The 21,225-nt window shown below is 39.4% G+C and overlaps 1 protein-coding gene across 2 annotated transcripts; it reads left to right on the top strand.

Moving 5' to 3' along the window:
• Positions 1 to 14,330: 14,330 nt before the first annotated feature.
• LOC140952521 (uncharacterized) lies at positions 14,331 to 20,112 on the top strand. 2 transcript variants are annotated; one of them, XM_073401945.1, is made up of 5 exons: positions 14,331 to 14,625; positions 16,677 to 16,739; positions 17,725 to 17,790; positions 18,521 to 18,649; positions 19,879 to 20,112. In XM_073401945.1, the coding sequence occupies exons 1-4, from the start codon at positions 14,511 to 14,513 to the stop codon at positions 18,646 to 18,648; spliced, it is 372 nt and encodes a 123-aa protein (XP_073258046.1). In that variant the 5' UTR covers positions 14,331 to 14,510; the 3' UTR covers position 18,649; positions 19,879 to 20,112. The 2 variants fall into 2 exon arrangements, with proteins under 2 accessions (XP_073258046.1, XP_073258045.1); XM_073401944.1 differs by having other exon boundaries at positions 14,367 to 14,625; positions 17,722 to 17,790; positions 19,879 to 20,109.
• Positions 20,113 to 21,225: the final 1,113 nt, after the last annotated feature.

Genomic DNA, 21,225 nt, shown 5'->3' with positions numbered 1-21,225 from the left:
ATTATGTATACAGTTGTTTCACTCAATGGGAGTGAAGGATGTTTCTATGCAAGATATCGACATACCCCACCACGTTCCTGCTCGTACAGCTTCAAGTCGACCGAACCCTATAATTTGCAAGTATTTTAGGAGACAAGTCAAAGAAAGAGTGATGGCAGCACGGAAAGAGTTTCCAAAGTCACCCCGATCAGTTGGGTTACGGCGTTGAAGTGTCATTGTCACGGCTTGGTATTTACGATCACTTATCACTTAACCAAGCACTCTAACTTAACCGAGGCAAAAAATGTTCAACAAGCCAAGGGCTTTAAATTCTGCTGGGCAAAGCGGGCGTATGGAAAAGCTGGAATCCGGAACCGGAGCCGGAAACGGAACCGGAACCGGAACTTAAATTGAGACCGGGGTAAACTGGGAAGCACTGAAACCAGTTCCCGATTGTTCCCGATACCCGTGTGAAAATAAATTCAAGATGGCATCCTCTGTTATCATTGTTTTGAGAAATTTTCAGCACAGTGATCGTGATACCAAAGATATACTCACATTCGGAAAGTGACTTGCAAAAAAAAGGTAAGTGCATCCCACTGTTATTCCTAGCAGTCATAAACTGTGACTGCAGCTGTAGGTACAACTAATCAGAAGCCGATTGCCTGCGAAAAACAGCCATTATTAGTATGTGATGTTTAAGACCGTTGTGTTATTCATTTCCTTCTCTTGAGCCTAAATTACTCATTTCTTTCGTTCATTTGACATCCTTTATGATAGAATCGCAGCGAAAGTCAGCAATTATTTACTGGCGAGCAGTCATTTCCCGTATAGCTGTTTATTATTCGTTCTAAATGGTAGTAACTGTGGGACCTAATAGTCTAATTTAAATACTTAGTAATGACGACGGGATTACGGGAGCAAAATTTAAAAAGGGGGATTAGACAGGAAATAAGTACCACTAGATTGATTTTACCCACTAGCAAAGGCCCTGCAGTGTAGCTTTAAAATTGTCCTGATAATTGAACAACTGGTTACTCTTAAAATTAAACCTTATTTCTATCACTCTTCAGCAATTGATCACTATTTTGGAGAGGGTTGAGCCTAAAGCTTTATTGCTTGATGGCACAAATGAGACTGCGCCACTCGCAAAACACTAACACAAATTACTTAAACAAAAACAACTTTAATAATCATGATAACTGTACCTTCAATTGTTAATAAAGCAGCAACAATGAAAATTTGGAAAATTGAACACAATGAAAAGGTCTAAAGACCTCCAAGTACCGCTGGACGGATGTGTTACCCACTTTCAAAGCCCCGGTCAACCTTTAAAATTATCCTGATAATTGAAGAAGTGATTAATGCCCTGCTGTAATTCATATTACTCTTCTGCAGTCAATCACTGTTCTGGCAAGGTTTTAGCCTTGAGCTTAATTGTTTGGTAGCACAAATGAGATTGTTCTGTTTACGAAACACTAAGACTTTCTAGCTGCCAGACATTTCCTTGTACATCAGTTAGGAGAAGTTGAGGTTATATCAAGATAACACCCCATGGCTGATAAGTTTGTCTATTCTCATTTCCTGTCTGCTGGACTGTGTATTAATGTTATGAGGAGAAGTTACATGCTATCACCTGTGGAAGTTTAAGGGATAAATGAACAACAATTTTAATAATCATGATACCTGCAATCGTCAATAAAACAGGGATAATGAAAATGTTTAAAATAAAACACAGTCAAAATGTCTGAAGACTTCTCCTGATATGAAAAATGGACTATCTGAGTCAAATTAATTTTTCAACTGCATACTAACAATCTACGTTTAACTGACTGAATAGGCATAGTGATTCGATGCCTCTGGAGATCAAAAGAAGACGTCTGTGGTTAAACGACTAAGATTGTTTGTTGTTACTTTACAAATTTACTATGACAATCATCGATTCTATTCTTCGGATGGATTAGTTAAGGTGTCTGGGAACTGCCCACCTACCCCTCCCCTAACCCAACATTTTGCCTGAAGTCAGAAGTCAGTGTTAACGTTGGGTTAGGGGAGGGGTAGGTGGGCAGTTTCCCAGAAACCTTAACTGATCCGTACAAATTTCAACATGGTTCTTATTTAAACTTGAAATGCATGCTGAGACCTCATAACCTGTGTGAAAATTAACCATGCACAATATTATCGACCAGTACTTCTCTAACCACTAACACGTACAAAACAAAAGAAGGGAGAGATCATTTAGCGGGCTTATTGTTAGTGTATTCATCATAACACTGATGAAATTAATCACATTGTTATGAAGCCGAATTCTTTGCGCAGTTGATGAATGTGAACAGCTTCTAGTCCAGCAAGCTTAACACATAGATCTTCTCTGGCAAAGTGTTTGTTTTTCTTTAACACACATGTTTTCTTTAAATGGTAATAGACATTCTGAGACTGCACCGAGAAGGTGAGAGCGCCCACTCTGGTTTTGTACATTCTCAGCTCCTTGCGGCACAAGATATCATCAAAGGGTGCAGGGGGCAGCACATCACTTGGCTGACCAGTTGGCTTAGGCCTGAGTGGATAGTCACATCCGTAGCACATGCACGCTTTCGTGTCTTTTATCCAAGTGCATGTGTACAGACGCTCAGATGACTTAGGCTCGTAGGACCCACTCGTATCTGTAGGCATAGATGACTGCAAGTCGCTGGCTGTTTCCCTTGGCTGGAGCTCACTTGTGTCCCTGGCGCCCGAGGAATGCTCTTCAGTGACGGTTATTCTTGGTCGGAATCCAGTTGTGTCCCTGGCAGAAGACAGGCTTCGTCGTCCACCACGTCTTCCACTCTGCCCCGGTTTCTTGCCAGAAGAAGAAGGCATTCCTTCTGTTGCTGCCTCTAGTATTAAAGAAATGGAGGAAATGGTAGCGGAGGTGCTAACTCCAAACGCTTTCGACAACGGAATCTTCTGGAATTCTTTCAACTTTCTCTCCTTTTGTTCTTTTGACATTCCTAGCCACTTTTCTGCTGGTATTATCAGTCGTCGACATTCAGGACGAATCCTATAAGGACCCTCGTTTATTAGTGCCCGGTTGATGTTTCTTTCTTGTTCCTCTAACATTTCCTTGAGTTGGTGTACGCATTCAGGCCAACCGTCGTTGTTATAAAAGAAACTGTCGTCAAACCCGGTCTTCTTTCTTACAGTGGCGATCATCATGCTTTTCCTGTCCTCTGCGACGTAGTTTAGAAAGTAACTCTAAAATTCGGTACTTTCCTCACTGGTTAACTGCCTAGCCTCCAATTCGCGTTTTGTCCATACGGGATATAACGATTCAAGGACAGCATCAAACTCATCGCGACTGACAGCATCAACAAGGCCAAGTTCTTTTTTTGCCTCCGAACCAAATATATCTTCCAAAAAAAGTTTCTCGTAGAACTAGCCGATTCCTAGGTCTTCGTCATAGCTTCGTCATCTTACGTCGGATATCCTGCCCCAGGTGACCTTTGCAGCAGAGCTGTTTAGCGATCCGGAAACACGATGAAAATCCTTTCCTCAGTGCAACGTCCCTGTCGGAGCCAATCGCCAGAATGTTGCTTAGCTCATCATCGAGGGAGACAATCAACGAACCGAAAATCTTGTAACTTTCTGCCTTTGTTTGCATGTGGATCATAGTCGGCCCCAATAATGTAGGTTCCTTTCCGTAGTGCCTGTCAACCAGGATTTTGTGCTTGTCGGTGGTAGGGGTAACAAAGAAGTTACTAATATTGAATGTTGTGTCTATACACAGCAATGACGCTGGAAGGAACTGTGTTGTACAAAATCGTACTAAATCGTTGAGCTGTCCGTCACTTGCTACAGTACAGGACGGCTCTGGGGTGACCTGGACACGTCTTATAAAAGGCTTCAATTGGCTTGCTTCCGGCCTGGACATCTTGATTAACTCGGACATTTCATCTTTGACTTTTTTCGGCTTCGCGTTTCGTTTAACATCACTGACCTGTTGTCTGTTCCTTGGCAAAACCTTGTGTGATTGGAATCCAAGCAAACCTCCTGCGTCCTCAAAAAACTTCGTCGTATACTTGAGAAGGCCCCTTTCGTTCTTTTGCTTTCTCTTTGATGCTCTGCAATGTACTTGGACGACTCCGATAGTGCGAACTGTTACTCTTCTTTACATTTCCACGAGCAGCTGTGGTGACAGAGGGCAAAGAAGCACATGTGGAAGCCGCACCCCTTGTAGTCATACCCCTCATCATCGGCTCTTAAAATCTTTGTGGCGCTGATGAGTCCAGTACGTTTTCTTTAGCAGCACAACATTTTCATCCTCCACCCTGGACAGTTTCTTCTTCGGCAGGAAACGAGCTGCAGATGCTGTAACATGGAAATATCCGACTGTTACCTTCCCCACGTTGTGAAAAGCGCCCAGATCGTCTGCTTTCCAGTCATTAGGATTTCTTAGGGCCTTCGTATCTATATGAAAAGTGGCATTCTCCTCGCACTTTACGGGTGCTTTCTGGCAGATGTAATCTTCTGGTGGATTCCTAAGAAGATTTGCTATCTCTTCCAAGCCTGATTCAAAGTCTACCTTAATGATGGGCAGTTGAAAATCATTCTTGAATAGCTGTGGAAGTTCTTCTGTGTCACTTTCGGCGAAAGAGGAACAACCCTAGGATAAAATACCACTGTCAATTTTATTTCGCTGAATGTTTTTGCTCCTTTTCTATTTCCTGTGACACCCCGCGAGAATCTACAGTATGTCCACGGAATTACCAACAACAATGTCTGGTTAATGGAGGATTCATAAAATACAGCTTTATTTAACTTTGTGATGATGACACGGCTAAGTAACGTTACTTATTATGTGGAAATGCAATATTTGTCGTTGATACGATTATAACAAGAACTTGGCTTATAAATATATTTCCCACGACGAGATTTCAATTCAACTTTTTTTAATTCCTCCGCAACACAATTTTCCTTCTGTGCAACTAGCTCATTACCTTCTCTTGTCGTCACCTCGCTGCCATCAAAACACTCTAACACAAAACTTGCTGATAGTGCAAAATGTCGACGTACAGCATCGTACATGTACCGTGTCACAATATACACAATTAGATGAAAAAACACAACACGCAATACAAAAACAAGCGCATTAACCGTCACCCTGCTAAACAAAATTGGAATAATAAAAATTGTTACAGTTATCACAGTAGTTCCAAAAGAAGCCTGAGTCCCTTTTGGTTTCAATTGTTGACAATCGTCTCTTCCTTCATCGGAACAGATTTTTATCACAGGCAACTCTTTGTGTTCCGCAATGCAAAAATCAAAATCACTATTGTCACACTGATAACCAGCTACACAACTCTTGCGACTCTCAAACTTGTTAAACATTCTCTGTTCAAACTCTTATCCATTTTACACGTACATTCCTGATATTCCGATTTCTCATTGCGTCTATGGGGTCCATGAGTCTTTGATGTCATTGAATGTCTTGATAATTTCCTTTGTTTTCCTTTGAGTTCGCGGACCAGCCCATTCCGAAAACACTCAGTGTTATTTTTTAGTGTGGGCCTACCGCGAACAGTGTGTGCATTTGTAAGTTTAACCCGGGATAACATAACTGAACAATGTATTAACACGTTCCTCGAAACGCCGCTGCCAAATGTTATCCAAACTGTTTCTTACTGCTGCTTCGAAAAATTTCGGATCGAACGATATCCAAATCGTCCCTCATTGGATTATCCACTCGACCTAACAAAATCGACCAATCACAAATAAGGAAAAGAAAATGGACATAAAATAAGGAAAACAGCAAATTAAGATGACTTCTTAGGAAACCTGCAATTAAAACTGTCTTTCGATGATTGGTGCATTTCGATCCTCGTCAAAAAAAGGTCAGACGCCAATCATCTTAGAGGGCCTCTTAGGAAACGAAAGTTTACTTCAACAGGTTCAAAAGGTCATTGTTTGTGATTGGTGGATTTCGATCCGTTTTGTGAGTTTCTGTGTTTAAAGGTTCGTTGCTTGTGATCTTATTGTGACCAAAACCCGACGTTAATATTCCAAATATCTTTGATAGATTTCACCCCTGGACTTCAGACTTCCAAATTTCGATGAGGTAAAAATACTGAAGATTCAGATTAACTTTTGAGATCGTAAAAGTGCGATAAAGTGCCGTGCTAGCAGAGCTTTCTTTCTCACATGCCTCTTACCTTGTACAAGACGTTCGCATGGCAGACATTCGCCTCGCTTCGCTTGTTTACTTATTGCCTTGTTCACGTTAGCACGTATTGCGTGCCTATTGTATATTCGCGTCAAAACAAGCCGCTTTCACTACTCTATTTGGGCCACGCCCAAATAATAATAATAATAGTAGCAGTAGTAAAGTCTTTATTTTGTAGATAAAATACATATCTGAAGTTACAAATTGTGTAATAGAACAGCAAAAAGTTAACAACTAAATTTACAGAGCTCATATTTAAAAACTAGATTTGGCAGCCAATAAAGACATGAATGGGTTAGTGACGTCACACGTCACGCAAGGGTAATACCGTGGAATACCGTGGTGCTTTGTTCAAGTAGCATGTCCTTCAAGTTTCTTATCGAGGCGTGCAACACTTTGATCCTGGTGCGGCCCTTGAATGACATGTGACACTAATCCAGGTACCTTGCTCTTTTGAATCCTTTGTCCGAATGTACCGACCACACCCTTCTTTGGTGCCTTTACATCTACAGCACTTTTTAGAACCGTTGTCCCACTGCCTGGATCCCACCCTTTTTGTTCCACAATTGCCTATGGCAATCTTTTGAAACCTTGTCCAAATATGCTGGCCACACCCTTTTTTGGCCTCCCTGACCCCTGTGGAAAAGTTCTGGATCCCTTCTCTAAATATCTTGACAACATCATCCTTTTCGCTCCCTCCACCTGACGAGTCTAACGCACACTCTTTTCAATCCATCCCCATGTAAACACCCCAACCCCATCCCCACCCTAATGCACTTATTCAGATCTATTCCAATTCAAAGGCCCCATCCGCACCCCGCGGCACTCTTTTTCAAATCGGTCCCTGCTTAAATACCCCATCCGCACCCTGCGGCACTCTTTTTCAAATCGATTCCTGCTTAAATACCCCATCCGCACCCTGCGGCACTCTTTTTCAAATGCGACCCTGTTCAAATGCCCCAGTCGGCACTGTGCGGCTCTCTTTCAAATCCATCCCTGCTCAAATACTCATCCTTGCCTGTGGCACTCTTTCCAAAATAAGATAAATGACGCTTATCATTTTAAAAGTAAAAAAGAAAACAAAATATTAGAAATGGTAACTCACTCTTAACTCAAACTCAACTGAAACTCGCAAATCGATCGTTATCATATTTCATTCAAATGAATTCAACACAAACAACTTAAACGTGATACGTTTGTAAGATAACTTTAGCTTAGCTTTATAATTTTTCTTTTTTGTACTTCAATAAAGACACTTTAGTTCAAGAACGACAACAAAGTTCAATAACAACTACACGAGTTCAGAAAATGACATAAGCATTACTAAAACCCAGTGAAAATTCAGTTTTAAACACTGCGCAGTTAAACAAAGACATAAAAGTTCAAGAACGACAATATAGTTCAATAACTACTACATGAGTTCAGAAACTGATACAAGCAACAATGTTTGTTTATTTAGTTAATGTTATGGAGGGGGTCCATCGGGACTGGGAATGTGGGGCGCCGGCCCCTTTTAAAGGATATTTTTTATTTTTTTACATATTCGGACTGTACGTTATTGACAGATATGTCAAGTGACATTGTTCATCCTTTGAAATCTTTTAGGCTTGCTTAGCATTGTCTCATCCTCCAGCTTGCTTAGTTTCATTCTCCACCCAACATAGCTTTGTGGCAAAATCCCAGAAGGCGTGTCTTGGCAAAGCCGCAGTTATCCCACGAACACAGGCAGCCCAATAATTTAGCCTCCTTGTTTTACTGTCTATACTGATAAATTATATTCCTCAACGCTCAGTCATTGCTATGGTTTATTGTAGATGGCTTTTTGCGGATAGATTAACAAATTCTCATTTAGTTATTGGTTATTGGTCCGAGAATAGGTCTACATTTGTATATAGGTTGATAGGTTCTCATTTAGTTACGGGTTTTCATTTAGTTATTGATTCCAGAAGAGAAATTTGTATTTAAATTATTTTGTTAATGCACCTGAGGTTTTAAAGTTGTAAAAATAAGGGGCTGTATATTCTTTTGCTAGTGGGGGAGGGGAGGGGGCGGGATTAGTTTGTGGTGTAGTTTAGGGAGTTGGTGTGGAAACATTTTATTATCAGATCTAAGAGATGTTGAATACGCGATATGGGATTATACTGATAATAGTATCTATATTTTTAGAGATGTTAACATGTAATTCGGGTTTATATTGTCTATGTTTATTTATTTTCTATACCTGGATTTTTGTATGTCTATAAATATCTTTTTTTAATAATTTATCTGATAGGTTTCAAAATAAAGTGCTTCCTTGAGCGAGAAGGTTCTGTAGATGGTGAGGACTGATACTAGTGCATGGTGGTGAAGAATGTTTGCTGTGTAGGGTGGAGGAGGTGCCTGTCAATTGGAAGCCTGTACAGAACCAGTATGGGTGATAAATTTCACAGAGATAGTGGTGTAATATAGGAAAGCGATGGATGGAGGCATAGGTGTGGATACGGTGGAAAAGGAAAAGATTCTACAGGATGCGAGAAATAAGTTTATTTGCTACATATACAGTACAGGTTCGCCTTTGGACACAACTATCAAGGACTTCGCATGCCATTTCCTTACCAACAACAATTTGTATTGGAAAACTTGATTTGCATAATAAATTTCAACAAAGGTCATGCTGCTGTTTGAATCTCTTTTTATATTTTTATATTTTTTGGTTTCTGCCAAAATTTGGTTGGCCAAGCGGCCTAGCTGCCCCGCCATTAGTTGTAGCTGGGCAGCCACCCGCTTGGCTTCTATGGTGGCATTCCTAATTTCTGTGGCTTTTTGCACCAATTTTTACTCCTTTTCCTTCAGTTCTTTTTCCTTCTTTTTTAATTCTTTCTTCCTTTCTTCCGTCTGTATTGCAGCCAGGCAACTGCGGACTTCTAGCTCCTCCTCTGGGGACAGCTGCAAAAATGATTAACCCACCTATATAGCTTTTCTATTATTTGTTAGCTTATCTTTTCCCGGACCGCACGATTATGTGATACGATGAGCTCATCCTTTTAAACAAAAAGCATCTTAGTTCAACAAAATGTTGAAAGCCTTGTCTCATCAGGAGCTCAGAAGGCAATCAAGGAAACAGGTTAGGGAAGGGAGGGAAGAGAATTTGCCGTAGGGGATAGGGGCGGGTTGCGGAGAAAACCTGTTTCCACACGTTTCGACGCCATTATGGTACCATTTGGCTGAGCCCTACGTGTCTTTTGTTACTTAAAGATGCTCCTTGCTATATCTAAAAATCTCATACCTGGATTTTGGGCTGTTTGGTCTTCGGGCAATTTGGAGTGTCCATGTTGGTGGTCTATAGCGGGAGAGGGTGAGTAAATTTTGGTATTTGTTTTTGTTAGTTCAATAACCACACAGCAGTTCAATAAATACATAACAGATCAATAACCACACCAGTAGTTCAATGACCACACATTAGTTCATTGAGCGTAAACTACATGTAGCTGCGGGAAAATAGCCACAAATACGTTAGTTATTTTTAATAAGAATGTGTAGGATTAAGTAAGTGGTAAATACTCATTTAGCTATGGTACGAGAACTAAATAGATAAATAGCTATGTTACACTGTTATTAAGTTCTAGTGAGCTCACTAATATAGACAGGAACATAGACTGACGTTAATTTAAAAAATTTTTAGTCCGCTCAGAAGGTCTGTCATTCTCGTCAGGGGCACAGTGAACAGACCTGGAAAGAGAGTCAGCGCCGAAAAGGGAAAACACCGACTCGGTCCGGAGAAAACTTCAACTAGAAACCCGACAAAGCGCGCGTTGATGAAGCAGAAAAAAATAAATAAACAGTTAACGGTGGATGAAACCTTGTTTTTTTACTCTCTTTCCGCACGTTTCAAACCGTGGTACCACAGCTGGCCCTACGTGCCTGAGTCGACTACCATCAATCTATGTTTAAAATTAGTCAGTTTTTACCGTACAAGTCCTGAACTTCCAACTTTCTTGGTTGTTTCAAACTTGAAAGGCCGCTGCTCGTTTCCTGACCATATTTAAAAATCTGCTGTCGATACGATAATGACTGTGCAAATATAAGAGATCATAACAATTGCAAACGATGCCTCAGAAAGGTACCAACAGTTTTCTTTCCAAAACGAATTAGAAATAAAGTTTCAAATGCGTCTAACTCACCGCAGCTTGAATAAAAACAACCAGTAGGATGACTGTACTATGTTTTCTTCACTCGATGGCTTACGTCATTTCACATCATGCGCAATTTCTTCAAATGTTAACCGGCAACCGCCGTGAACTTTCGCGCGTAAATTGAAGGAGTTACGTCACAGTAATCCTGGTGTGTAAGTGAGGCCTTTTTCTCACCAGTTCGGTTTTCATATTCTAATGTAGATATAGACTTAAATTACATAAATTATTATGTATTTAAAAATGTACATAAATAAATAAATAAATAAATGTGATGAAGGTGACATATAAACAAAAAAACAATTATTTCAATGACAATGATAATGAGATATGACGGGGTTTTACAACCATGATACCCGCCCATAAACATCCCTATCTGATTTTACAAGCAACCAAAAGGATGCCTGTCGCACAAGTGCAATGACCTTCTACAGTAAACAAAGCTGACAGATCTGGCGCACAGCGGGCAGTTTAAGGGAAAGACATGGTTGCCACATACCAGAATAGCCCAGTATATGGATTCAACACAGTTTTTGTTTTTGTTAGTTCAATAACCACACAGCAGTTCAATAAGTACATAACAGATCAATAACCACACCAGTAGTTCAATGACCACACATCAGTTCATTGAGCGTAAACTACATGTAGCTGCGGGAAAATAGCCACAAATACGTTATGGTTCTTTACCATATTGTCAGTGCTTTTTTTTCTCTTTATTGGGTAAGAAGGGGGTGCTAATTTGAATGGGGTGCTTATATTTAAAGTCTGTCGCTTATTCGAACTTTTGCGGTATTTTGCAACCTGAGCTGGACGGACGCTGGAAGGATCATGACAAAGAAAGTGATAGAGTGCTAGTTAAATTGTAGCGGCAAACAGCTAAACCAGACGTTGAAATAAAATTCACGAAACGTCGTGCTATCTTAAAATGTTTGCAGTTAATTGACGTTCTTTAATTTTACGGGTCTTGACTTCTCAGATCTAGTTTCACTATTTGTTAATGGGTCGGGCTAGGCACGAAGGTTCGGGTGGACATGTCACAGCGAAACAGCGTTTTTATTGGTCAATAAGATCAAAATGCTTGGAATGCTATTGAACGTTGTGTACTGTCAGCTCCACAAAAACATAGAACAAAGGAGAGGGTTTCATAACCATTCCACTAGTCGTGACAAGAGGGTGTAGATGTGATTAACAGTTGCAAATCTGCCAAACTTTTAACTGTGCATGTCAGCCTAAAAATGGCCGAAAATTAAAGTGATATCTGAAAAATGTTTAAGAAGTGTTAGCTGAGATTGATATAAATTCACCTCCTCCTCCTCCGCAAAAAGTTGGCTCGGCTACAAACCGTGTCACTTTGTTTCGATATTTGGATCACCCTCCCGGTCTGGCCGCCGTTTCCCGATATAAAACCTTTGTTCTTGACTAGCACAACAACAAAAACTCGATACCAATTAAGCACTCCCTAAACCATCAATTATTTTCGTCCAAAATCGTGTTGGAAGAGCATATTTTACGGTCTAGCCACCCCTCTCTCAACATTTTATTTACTGACTGGAATTTAGATGTTCGATCTAGATCAAACATTTTCAACCAACATTTTGCATCACAAACAAATGTTCGATCGTTTTAACACCCGACGTTGCGCATGACAGATACAATTTTGGACGAAAATGTTTCGTGGTTCAGCCGGGGCAAAAAAGAAGAAAGTAGGCAACAGGCCAGCGAAGATTAACGAGAAAGAGAGTGAATGATGAACTGTTAAGAGTTTGCGAGCTATTAGTTGGTCTCTCGTTTTTGTTGTCACAGTGGGGCGACAATCAGCGGCCTTGCTGTAAATAAGCCTTTATTAAAAATGTTGCCTGATGATGGTGAAAACAGCCAATTAACCAGCGCATGTGCTATAGTCTTTTTCGGCACCATAAGAGGTTGGTATCTCGGAGTAAGAGTTTACGTCCTCGGCAGGGAAAGCCCATAATTTCTGTGTTCTCAAACATTTAATGAAATTTCGACGTAGGAGAAAGCATACCACTTAATAACTTGCCCTCTACATGTTGTTTGAGAATTAAAGGACCATTTTGAGTCGACCGCTTACTGTAACGCGCACGGACGGTCATCTTTTTGATTGGTTTCAAATGTAAGTGCGATCTGAACTATAAAACCCTACACTCTCCCCTTATTTAGTACATATAAAACCAAGATGTCCGCCCTGGCAGCCAGGACTCGATCTCGACGGAAAAATGGGACGCCGATACTAAACTCCTTAAATCGATCAGATTTTTCAAGTCGTTGTCACTTATTGTTATATGGGAGTTTTACTGAGAAGACTACATAAGACTAAATAGAATAATTCGAGGGAGAAAAATGTAACTTTCTTTATTGTCTGTAGCTGGACAGATGCATTCGCCGATTTGATATTGTTTATTACTTCCTCCCTCAATCCTTAGCTCCGATCGTGCGCCTGACTTTTGGATTGTTATTATTCCATCTGATGCACAACTACATTTGTCCAGGATCACAGAAAGAGCAGTTTGAAGTGGTGACAACCTGCTCACAATAAAAAAAGAACTTTAATAAGTTGACTTTGTGTTTTGATCAGTTTTACAATTCTAATTTTGCTGTTAGCGATAAGACTATTCACCACTATCCTAACTATGTTATAGCCTACGAGGGGGGCAGGTGAAATATTTTATGCTCCCCGAAGCTCGCCATGTTAAGGTGGTTGCGCGAGGGGTCTGTTGACCCGGTGATGATCCTATTCAGCAGAGTCTGTTGCAAAAAAAAAAAAGACAGATAGAATCTGAAAAGGTGCAAAACAGCAAGAAACTGGCCTAAGACTTTCACAGTGTATTCGCATATGATAAGACATTTTTATTTATTTAGTTCACTAAGCGGAGTTGCATAAACATTCATCCGTCAACTTTGCGTTTGGGCTATAATTTCCTTCTGCACCTGCCAGCTGACTGGTTTAGACGTGCTGTTGTAGGAAGGTATTGGCAGGTAGCACTTTTGGGAAGTAGAAGTGAGATGTGTATGTCTTCGGCCTCAATATATAGTATATAGGAAGGATGTGAACTGAAAAACTCTGTTGAGATAATTTCTGTCAGTCGGTCAAATATTTTTAAACAGTAAACGCTTATCCAGTGCGAAACAATGACGAAAAACTTCTGGCTAGGATCCCCCACCGTTAAGAGAATAATGTTTTCGTCAAACACTATTAAAAGCAGTCTTACTAAGTATTCACTTAGTCCGAGAAAAAAAAAACGCTTTTGTTTTTATGAACGTTTACCTAATCTTGCATTCTATTTCGCTTTAACAATTATTTTCAATTTCTCAGAAAATCAAGTGATGCATGTGTTGTGTTGGAAATTGGCCGAAAAAAGAGATTTTCGTGAGTATGGTGTTATGTTGGGCGAGTGTGGTACTATGTTGTCTGAATTATGAGTCAAAATGACAATTATAAATTTTAATGGTGGCAATTATCGAAAAAAGGATAAAATAAGGTAACAGCTATAATTCTCCCGATCCCTAACTGACAATTAGGCCGACCCGTTATTCTCAAACTGATTCTAAATAAGATTTCTGGTGAAAATTTTGAAGTAAAAACTCCACCTAATGCAAACATCAATTAGTTTCCGCTCACCAGCGTCTTTTTACAAAGAATCATAACAAAGAAAACTTGCCTCCCGTTAAAACAGCGTCATTGTTAGAAAACACTTTTAATAGAGTAACTAATTAACACTTTTCTCTCCTTTGTATCTTTGAGATCATAATTGAAATGGTATTTTAAAAGTTAAACAATTAACAGAATCTTTTTTATCGTGAAAAAAATCTTGAGTCAAATAGAACTGAATACTCACTGAAGTACCAGCCTTGTCTATTGTTTTGACAATCTTATGACGCTAATTTGTAAATTTTGTAGCACAAATTCGTTTTTTCCCTTGGGTGGTATTCGCCCGCATGAAATATTTATTTGTTCAATTCTTCCCTATAATTTAAGGCTTCAATCAATAGGATAACCTATTAATTAGCACAGCGCGAATTCCTCTGAAAAGTTAGAAAACAGAGGCTATGCCACAGTCGGTTCTTGTCCTATACGGAGTAAACTCAGCGGCGATTTCTACATCGGAAGAAAACAGGGGAGTGTGAAGGCCTCTATAAAACACAAAATGGCATCCAAGACTGCCGTCTTCTTTCTTTTGCTGGCATTTTGGGGAATTTTGGACATCAAAGCCGCGTCTGTTACCAGTTATAAGAAAGATATGTGGGTTGATCGTCTTGCAGGTTTAGTGTCTTCCTTTATTTTTCAAATTCTGTCACTTTACTATCATGGATGGTGCACACGAATTTCCCTCACTTTAAAATCCAGTTTTCACCTCTTACTATAACAAATGATTCGTATAGACAAATCCGCCATCCATATTCTAAAAATTATTTCATTTTTCAACCGCCCAGACCGACAACTACAAAAGAATCGTTCATATTTTCATCAGTTTCTGTAAGAAAAGGCACGGCACAACCTAGAATAAAATACATGTACTTCACAAATGTTAATAATATGCCAAACGCGGTCAAACCATCCTTTCTAACGTACAAGTTTAATATTCACTTTCCCAGCTGATTCCAATTCAGAAAATTCCTTACATATAAATCGTAACATAAAGAGATTCAAAAGTTGTTTAAGCTTATTTCATGATATCACCCGGAGAATGAACGGCATTTTTGTCCCTGATTACTCGACACTAACACAAGAAGGTGCCGAAAATATTCCATTCCACAGATACAGTAAAAATATATTAAACATTCCCCGCTGAAGATAGGCGTTGGAACTTAATTTTTAATTACAGATGGATCCCAGATGACAATGGTTAAAGTCATTCCTGTTGTTACTTTTCACGTGACTCTTTCATCAAAATTCACTTTCGGATGAAAAATATTCAAACTGTACTATTTTTTTTAAAGTTATGCAACATATGAGGAAAAATAAGACGCGTTTCTCATTAGACGCGTCCTAAATAAGACGCAAACTATGCAAACTATGCCGTGTCTTAGCAAAGACGCGTCTTATCGAAGAACAGGTGTTAGGGGCTGTTCTTAGGTAAGACGCGTCTTAGCTAAATTTGAAACGAAATTTGCCGTTTTGTATACGGGATAGTTTGAGTCTTATGTAGGACGCGTCATTTGTAAGACGCGTCTTATTTTTCCTCGTTTAAACGGCCCCAATGGATCCACATGAAAAATCCCACGAATGTTTGAACGGAACAGTGGGCGAGAATCAAACTTTTGTGCTTGCTTTGTTTCCTTTGATATTTGTTTTGTCGCTTGTTGTTTTGTCTATTTTAAGGTTTTCTGTTTTTGCTCTTGGCTGTTTCAATCGACACAAAAGGATTATTAATCTAGAGAAACTATGGTCATCACTGCCAAATAGAATTGAAGGAATCGAGTCTTAAAAAATCTAAACATCGGCTTTTGAGCTCATATATCATTCATATCTCTCCCGGCCTGGGCTTACAAAAAGTTGCAGAGCCCAAATTGAAAATTGGCTGCCGTGAAAGCAATCAACGCGTAGGCAAGAATTTAAATTGATCAAGAAAAATTGGACTAAGTGACCCATTGGCTGTTGTTCACAGCTAATCTGCAATCAAAGAGTCCGAACCTAGTCCGTTACAAATCAAAACCAAACGTCTAACGTGTCTACAAAGTAAATAATGAATCGTGTGTTCTATGAGATTGTGAAATTTTATTGGGATGATAATTGGCAATTAGACAGTAACTACTGTAGCTTCAGATTTAGTTTTTGATTTAAAAAATTGGTGTCAACCACGGAAACCAACTTTGGCCTATTTTCACACTAGACCGGATAACCTGCGATCAGGCGTTCTTTTTTCGGGATAGCGCAAACAAAAAGGGAAGAAGGACCACCTGATAGCTCCTTGTGCCGACACGATAGGCTGTCTTGTATACTATGAACATCATCCGATATGTGACTCTTCACTTTAGAGATCGGCGCGATGCAGCTTCGCTCAGTTACAGAAATCGCGCCGAAATCACTGTTCTTATGATGAATCCAGTATGGCTTTCGTGCCTGCACACAAGCCACCTGGTACTTACCTGTGAACATAGCCTTGGACAATTCACTTACCTTCTTCAGGCAGACAATTGCTTGATAAGTCAGAACAAAATTGTCATGACCATTTCGCTTTTCAAAACAATAATTCCTTAGGAAAAGCCGCAGTCTTTAACGGAGGATCGTCTTGCTCCGTCAATTCAGAAAATCATCCTCTTGAAGCCAATCTTTCCGTCTCTATTGTTTTGTTTTGTTTTGTTTTTTTCAGACTCAGACGGGAGTAAGCGAACCGCAAATGAGGACAGGGAAGAATCAGATTATAAGGCTGAAGGTATCTTCGCTTTTAGAGACATATAGATACTCTAATCGTTGAGTGGTGCTTAACAACAATTAAAAGCTTTTCAATATTTCAGCAAGAAGGTGTCAGCAGTGAAGTATGTAAGTCAAACATTCCCTCTATCACAGCATTACTCGAAAAGCTTGCACCTATTTTTCTCTTCCTATATGCTGTTGCTATTATAAACAAAGAAAGAGAAGAAAAATCCATATTGCTTTGTTATTCATTCGTAAATAAGAAGCCTAACTCGCACAAGTGATTTTCCGCCAGCTCGCCAAACTTTTCCCGTAACTCCCTGGATGAGCCTTGAGGCTGCTCGCCGGCTAGAAATGAGCACCGCCCCAGAATAAGAATTGCTCCTACAACTTGAAAAATAAAAGCACCGCGGCGCTCTTTAACGGTACCAGAGCAAAAACTATTTAGTGCTTTTTACGGTCGGGTTATAAACTCCCACGGATATAAGCAAGCCCCTCCGTTAATAAGCCTCCCTAAAATCTCTGACGAAAGCCCAGGGATTTATAAGCAACAGTTCACGGTATAAGATTTTATGCGCTTATAGTTGCGTCGGTGTTCGTTATCATTTGACAAGACTCTTGGGGTCGGTTATTTAAACGAAGTCTAACTTAGATCGGGTTTTAGGAAATCTTTGGACCTCAAGATCTCTTCCTTAGTGGGTTATTTTAAGGAAACAAATGCTTTTCCAGTTTACACTACATGCTTTGATGAAACTGTTCACGCTAAATAGTGTTTACATAAAAGTGTTTGGCAAACTGAAAATCGATTGGGACGTGTTAAACACTCGCTAAACTGCTTTTGAGTAACTAGCCCTAGATCTTTTACGTGCTTTTGGAATTAGATCGTTTGTGAGAACCAAGGGCTTGACGGAGCTGACATTTCTTTTCTTACGAAAGAAAATGTCATGTTAGCCGGGTTTCAATAAAACAATTCTGACAATTGTGTTTATTTAAATGTCCAGCAGGTGATGTTGCTTTCGATGTCAAAGGGGTATCTGATTACTATAACAATGCTCTAGAGAACAGGGAAGGTAAATGAACTTTCTTATGCATTTGTTCACTATATATCTCATTGAAACTAAATTTTAAAAACTCGTGACGATCTTCAATACGCTATAATAAGCTCATAATTACTTTATTTGTAATCACTGACCTGATCTAGAGAAGTGTGCTGTACGACGACTATCGTTATTTATTTTCTTTTTTATCACAATTGTGTTGGCATTGTTCTTGTCGTAAGGATTTTATAAAGTTTTATTTGTTCTTCAAGTGTCGTTATTTCTTGTCACCATCTAACATGCGATAAAACTCCATTTGGGGGATACCACGAGAAGTCATACGCAAGCGGAAACTGGGGCGAAGGAACTCGAAACGGAGAGCTTGTTGAAGCTACTCATTACCTGTATAAGTCAATGTCAACCAATACGATAAAAGAACACATTGCTCCCCCCAAAAAAGTGCAGATGGCCGGTCTGTGCTGTAACCCTTTTTCCTTATTTTAGCCTGTTTCAGGCATTCAAGTAGTGGGGACGGCTCAAAGCAGTGAGCAAAATTAAACATCCTCTCTTCCTCTATACATGTATTTTTTCCCCGCTCGGTGACTTCGCGTCGCACTGACTATCTGAACTCCTTAAACAGGCTATTCCAATTTTGATGTTTCTTCAAAATAGCATCAACATCAGCGGTATTTGAAAAAGCTGAGTTGTTATGTTAATGCAGGATGATTAATTGTTTTTCCGCTTGTTTGTTTGATATTTTCAGTGAAATGCTTGGACCGCTTTCCTCAATTATGTAAAAGTCTGAGGTCCAAGTGTCTGGGTCTAAAATCAAAGTTGCTACGTTACGAAAAGAAATTCTGCGATGGAAAATGCTCCCGTAAATGTAACTGAAGTAAGAGGTGAGTGACAGAAATTCAACGCTTGTATTATAGTCTGTATGTTTTCGACCCCTTTTTGAGAGAGAGAATCTCATTTAAAAAAAAAATTGAAAATTATTCTTTTAAATGGTCTTGTTTTCTGACTGGCAATTTCCAAACGGAAATTGACTTTCCAGAGACATGTTCACTGAGCCTTCAAAGTCCATCCAGTCCTGGCCAAAAATTGTTAAACTACATCAAAGCGTTCGCGGCAGAAGTGTATAGGAAAAGGGAAAGATTAAAATAGTAGTTTGACCTCCCATGGGTGTGGCGCCCTGGAGTGGCGTCATTTCGTCAAGAAATTGGCGAGTCGCTGCTTTGATAGACACGTTAATATAAAGCAGTCATGATAGGGGCTCGACCAGCTTCATCTGTTGTGATGGTCCCTACAAAAGCTTGTCAAGCAACCGTTTTTGTTTCGAAGCAGACTGAACTACAAATACGGCAAAGGTATTCACAGCTGCTAGCGAGGGCGTTAATCGTGTACACTTTGATAAGCTCGATTATATTGTACCTATATGCACACGAGTGCATGTTTGACAACATCGCGGCTCTTACACTATTTAGACCATAGACTTTTGACAACTTATGAAGACGGCCTTTACTAGGTGTGAAGATATATCAAAAGGGAGCTTTAGCACTGAACGACGACGGCGAAGGCGACAAGAACGTCAAAATGTTAAGCAAAACAACAACTTTGCACGTGCATCATACTTTTTTGTACATTTCCTTGCCGTCACTGCACGACTACGACGTGAAATGCCTAATTTCACGTTTTATGGAGGATGTTAACAAGCGATGACGAATTTTTCTATCTCTTTCTAAACGTAAGTGTGGTCCACAAAAAATCAACTCCAGGGTCCGAAATTCGCCCACTTTATTTTGACATTTTCAGCGAATTGGAATAAACGCGACAGTGTTTGAAAAAACGCGAATTCATTTTGAAAGTGACGTTCCCGCTGCAGTTGCCGTCAACGATGCCAAAGCTCCCTAAAAGCTGGGTAAATACGGTCTTACTGAGCTTATTTGTAGTGGGATCGTCAAAGAATCAACGCGTGTAAATATCGACCTGGAAAATAACTAAACTTTGATGGCTACCAATCTGCTAGCCTTGCTTTAAGAGTATAGTGACTCATAAATAGATATCATTAAATCGTTGATAAATGTTGTCTGTTGTTTCTTTATTCTCTTGTGTTTGTTGCAGACCTTACTCCAGGAACTGTTCTGAAAGGATCTTCTCGATAAAATTCCTCAAAGGACTTTTAGACGACGACTTATTTTGGCTGAGGGTTTTTCAGAGAGAGAAATGTTTCCAGGGAATTTTTTTGCTCAATTTTGTTTAGGACTTGGTCTTGCCTTTACATTAAAATGGGTGGAAAACTAAGTGGCATATTATTTGTATTAAATGTTATCGTTAAAGAGAAAAATTAAACGAAAAAAAAAAACAACAGACTTGAAGACAATTTTTTTTCTCACATGGGGCACGAAATTGTGACTCATCCTTTAGGATGGGGATAATTCCTTGAGGACTCTTGGGTAATCTTACTCTATTAAACAGTCCCGTCAGTCATGGGAATAAACTGAAAGAAACTGAGACCAGGATCAGCAGATACATACCGGAAACTTTACAAACAATCTCAAAGCCTTCATTTTAGCCTACATCTGAGTCTTTCTCTGCAAGAAGATCGATTTTGAAATTAAATGTGAGGAATGAAATCTTGAGAACTGGATAAGCAAGTTCTCAAGACAAGCATATACAGGACATGTAACAATGTTCGTTTCGAAAACACCTACTCAGCATAATAGAACCTTCCAGGGTTTTCTCAACTTTTGTCATAGACCAGTTAGGGAAAATCCGTTGACGTCACTCGAAAGAGCACCCTGTAATTAGCAAAACTGCAAAGACTCCGGGTTTAAAGTGATACGTCTTAAGCGAGCCAAGATATGGCTCGTCAAAGTTGTGACAATTTACAGACGTTTGTATGGTGGCACCGGAGGCCTCATGGGCTATTGCCAGACTCGAGGAATAATTGTTAAATACACGTGCATGTACACGAATTGTTTGCTAATGATTATTAAGTCAACACATTACTTTAAAGTGAAAGTAAAGTGAAGGTTTTATTCTCTGTTCCTTTTATCATTAAAACCAATACTAAACTGTTAAAACTGCTCACAGCTGTAGTCGAATTATGACTATAAAATTCATATAAGTTCTGTAATGCTATAAGATTGTTGTAATACAGTAAATATAAAATTAATCTTTGTAGTAATTTACCTCTAAAATATATGCACTACCGGAATTTGATTAAGAAATATACTTGTAACTGAATACTAAATACCAACTATAAAATTTCTGCCTTTTGTACGAGATATACACAAATTTTTAAAAAAGAAAAATACGTATACTTGAACAAAAATATATCGTACAAAAAAAATTATAACAAAAACTAAAACATTCATCTCACGACAACAAAAGCCAGGGGCACCCAACGAGAATGTAGTTCAAAACCACTTGAATATAGCATTGTTAAACGTATTTTAGTATTAAAAC

Source organism: Porites lutea, chromosome 11, assembly GCF_958299795.1.
Source record: "Porites lutea chromosome 11, jaPorLute2.1, whole genome shotgun sequence".
Lineage (NCBI taxonomy): Eukaryota > Metazoa > Cnidaria > Anthozoa > Scleractinia > Poritidae > Porites > Porites lutea.
This window is presented reverse-complemented; position numbering and strand designations above follow the sequence as displayed.

Coding starts and splice junctions, on each gene's coding strand:
- LOC140952521 (XM_073401944.1), top strand. CDS start 14,511: ATGGCATCCAAGACTGCCGTCTTCTTTCTTTTGCTGGCATTTTGGGGA. Junction 14,626..16,676: donor GTGGGTTGATCGTCTTGCAG/GTTTAGTGTCTT, acceptor TGTTTTTTTCAG/ACTCAGACGGGAGTAAGCGA. Junction 17,791..18,520: donor TGCTCTAGAGAACAGGGAAG/GTAAATGAACTT, acceptor TGATATTTTCAG/TGAAATGCTTGGACCGCTTT.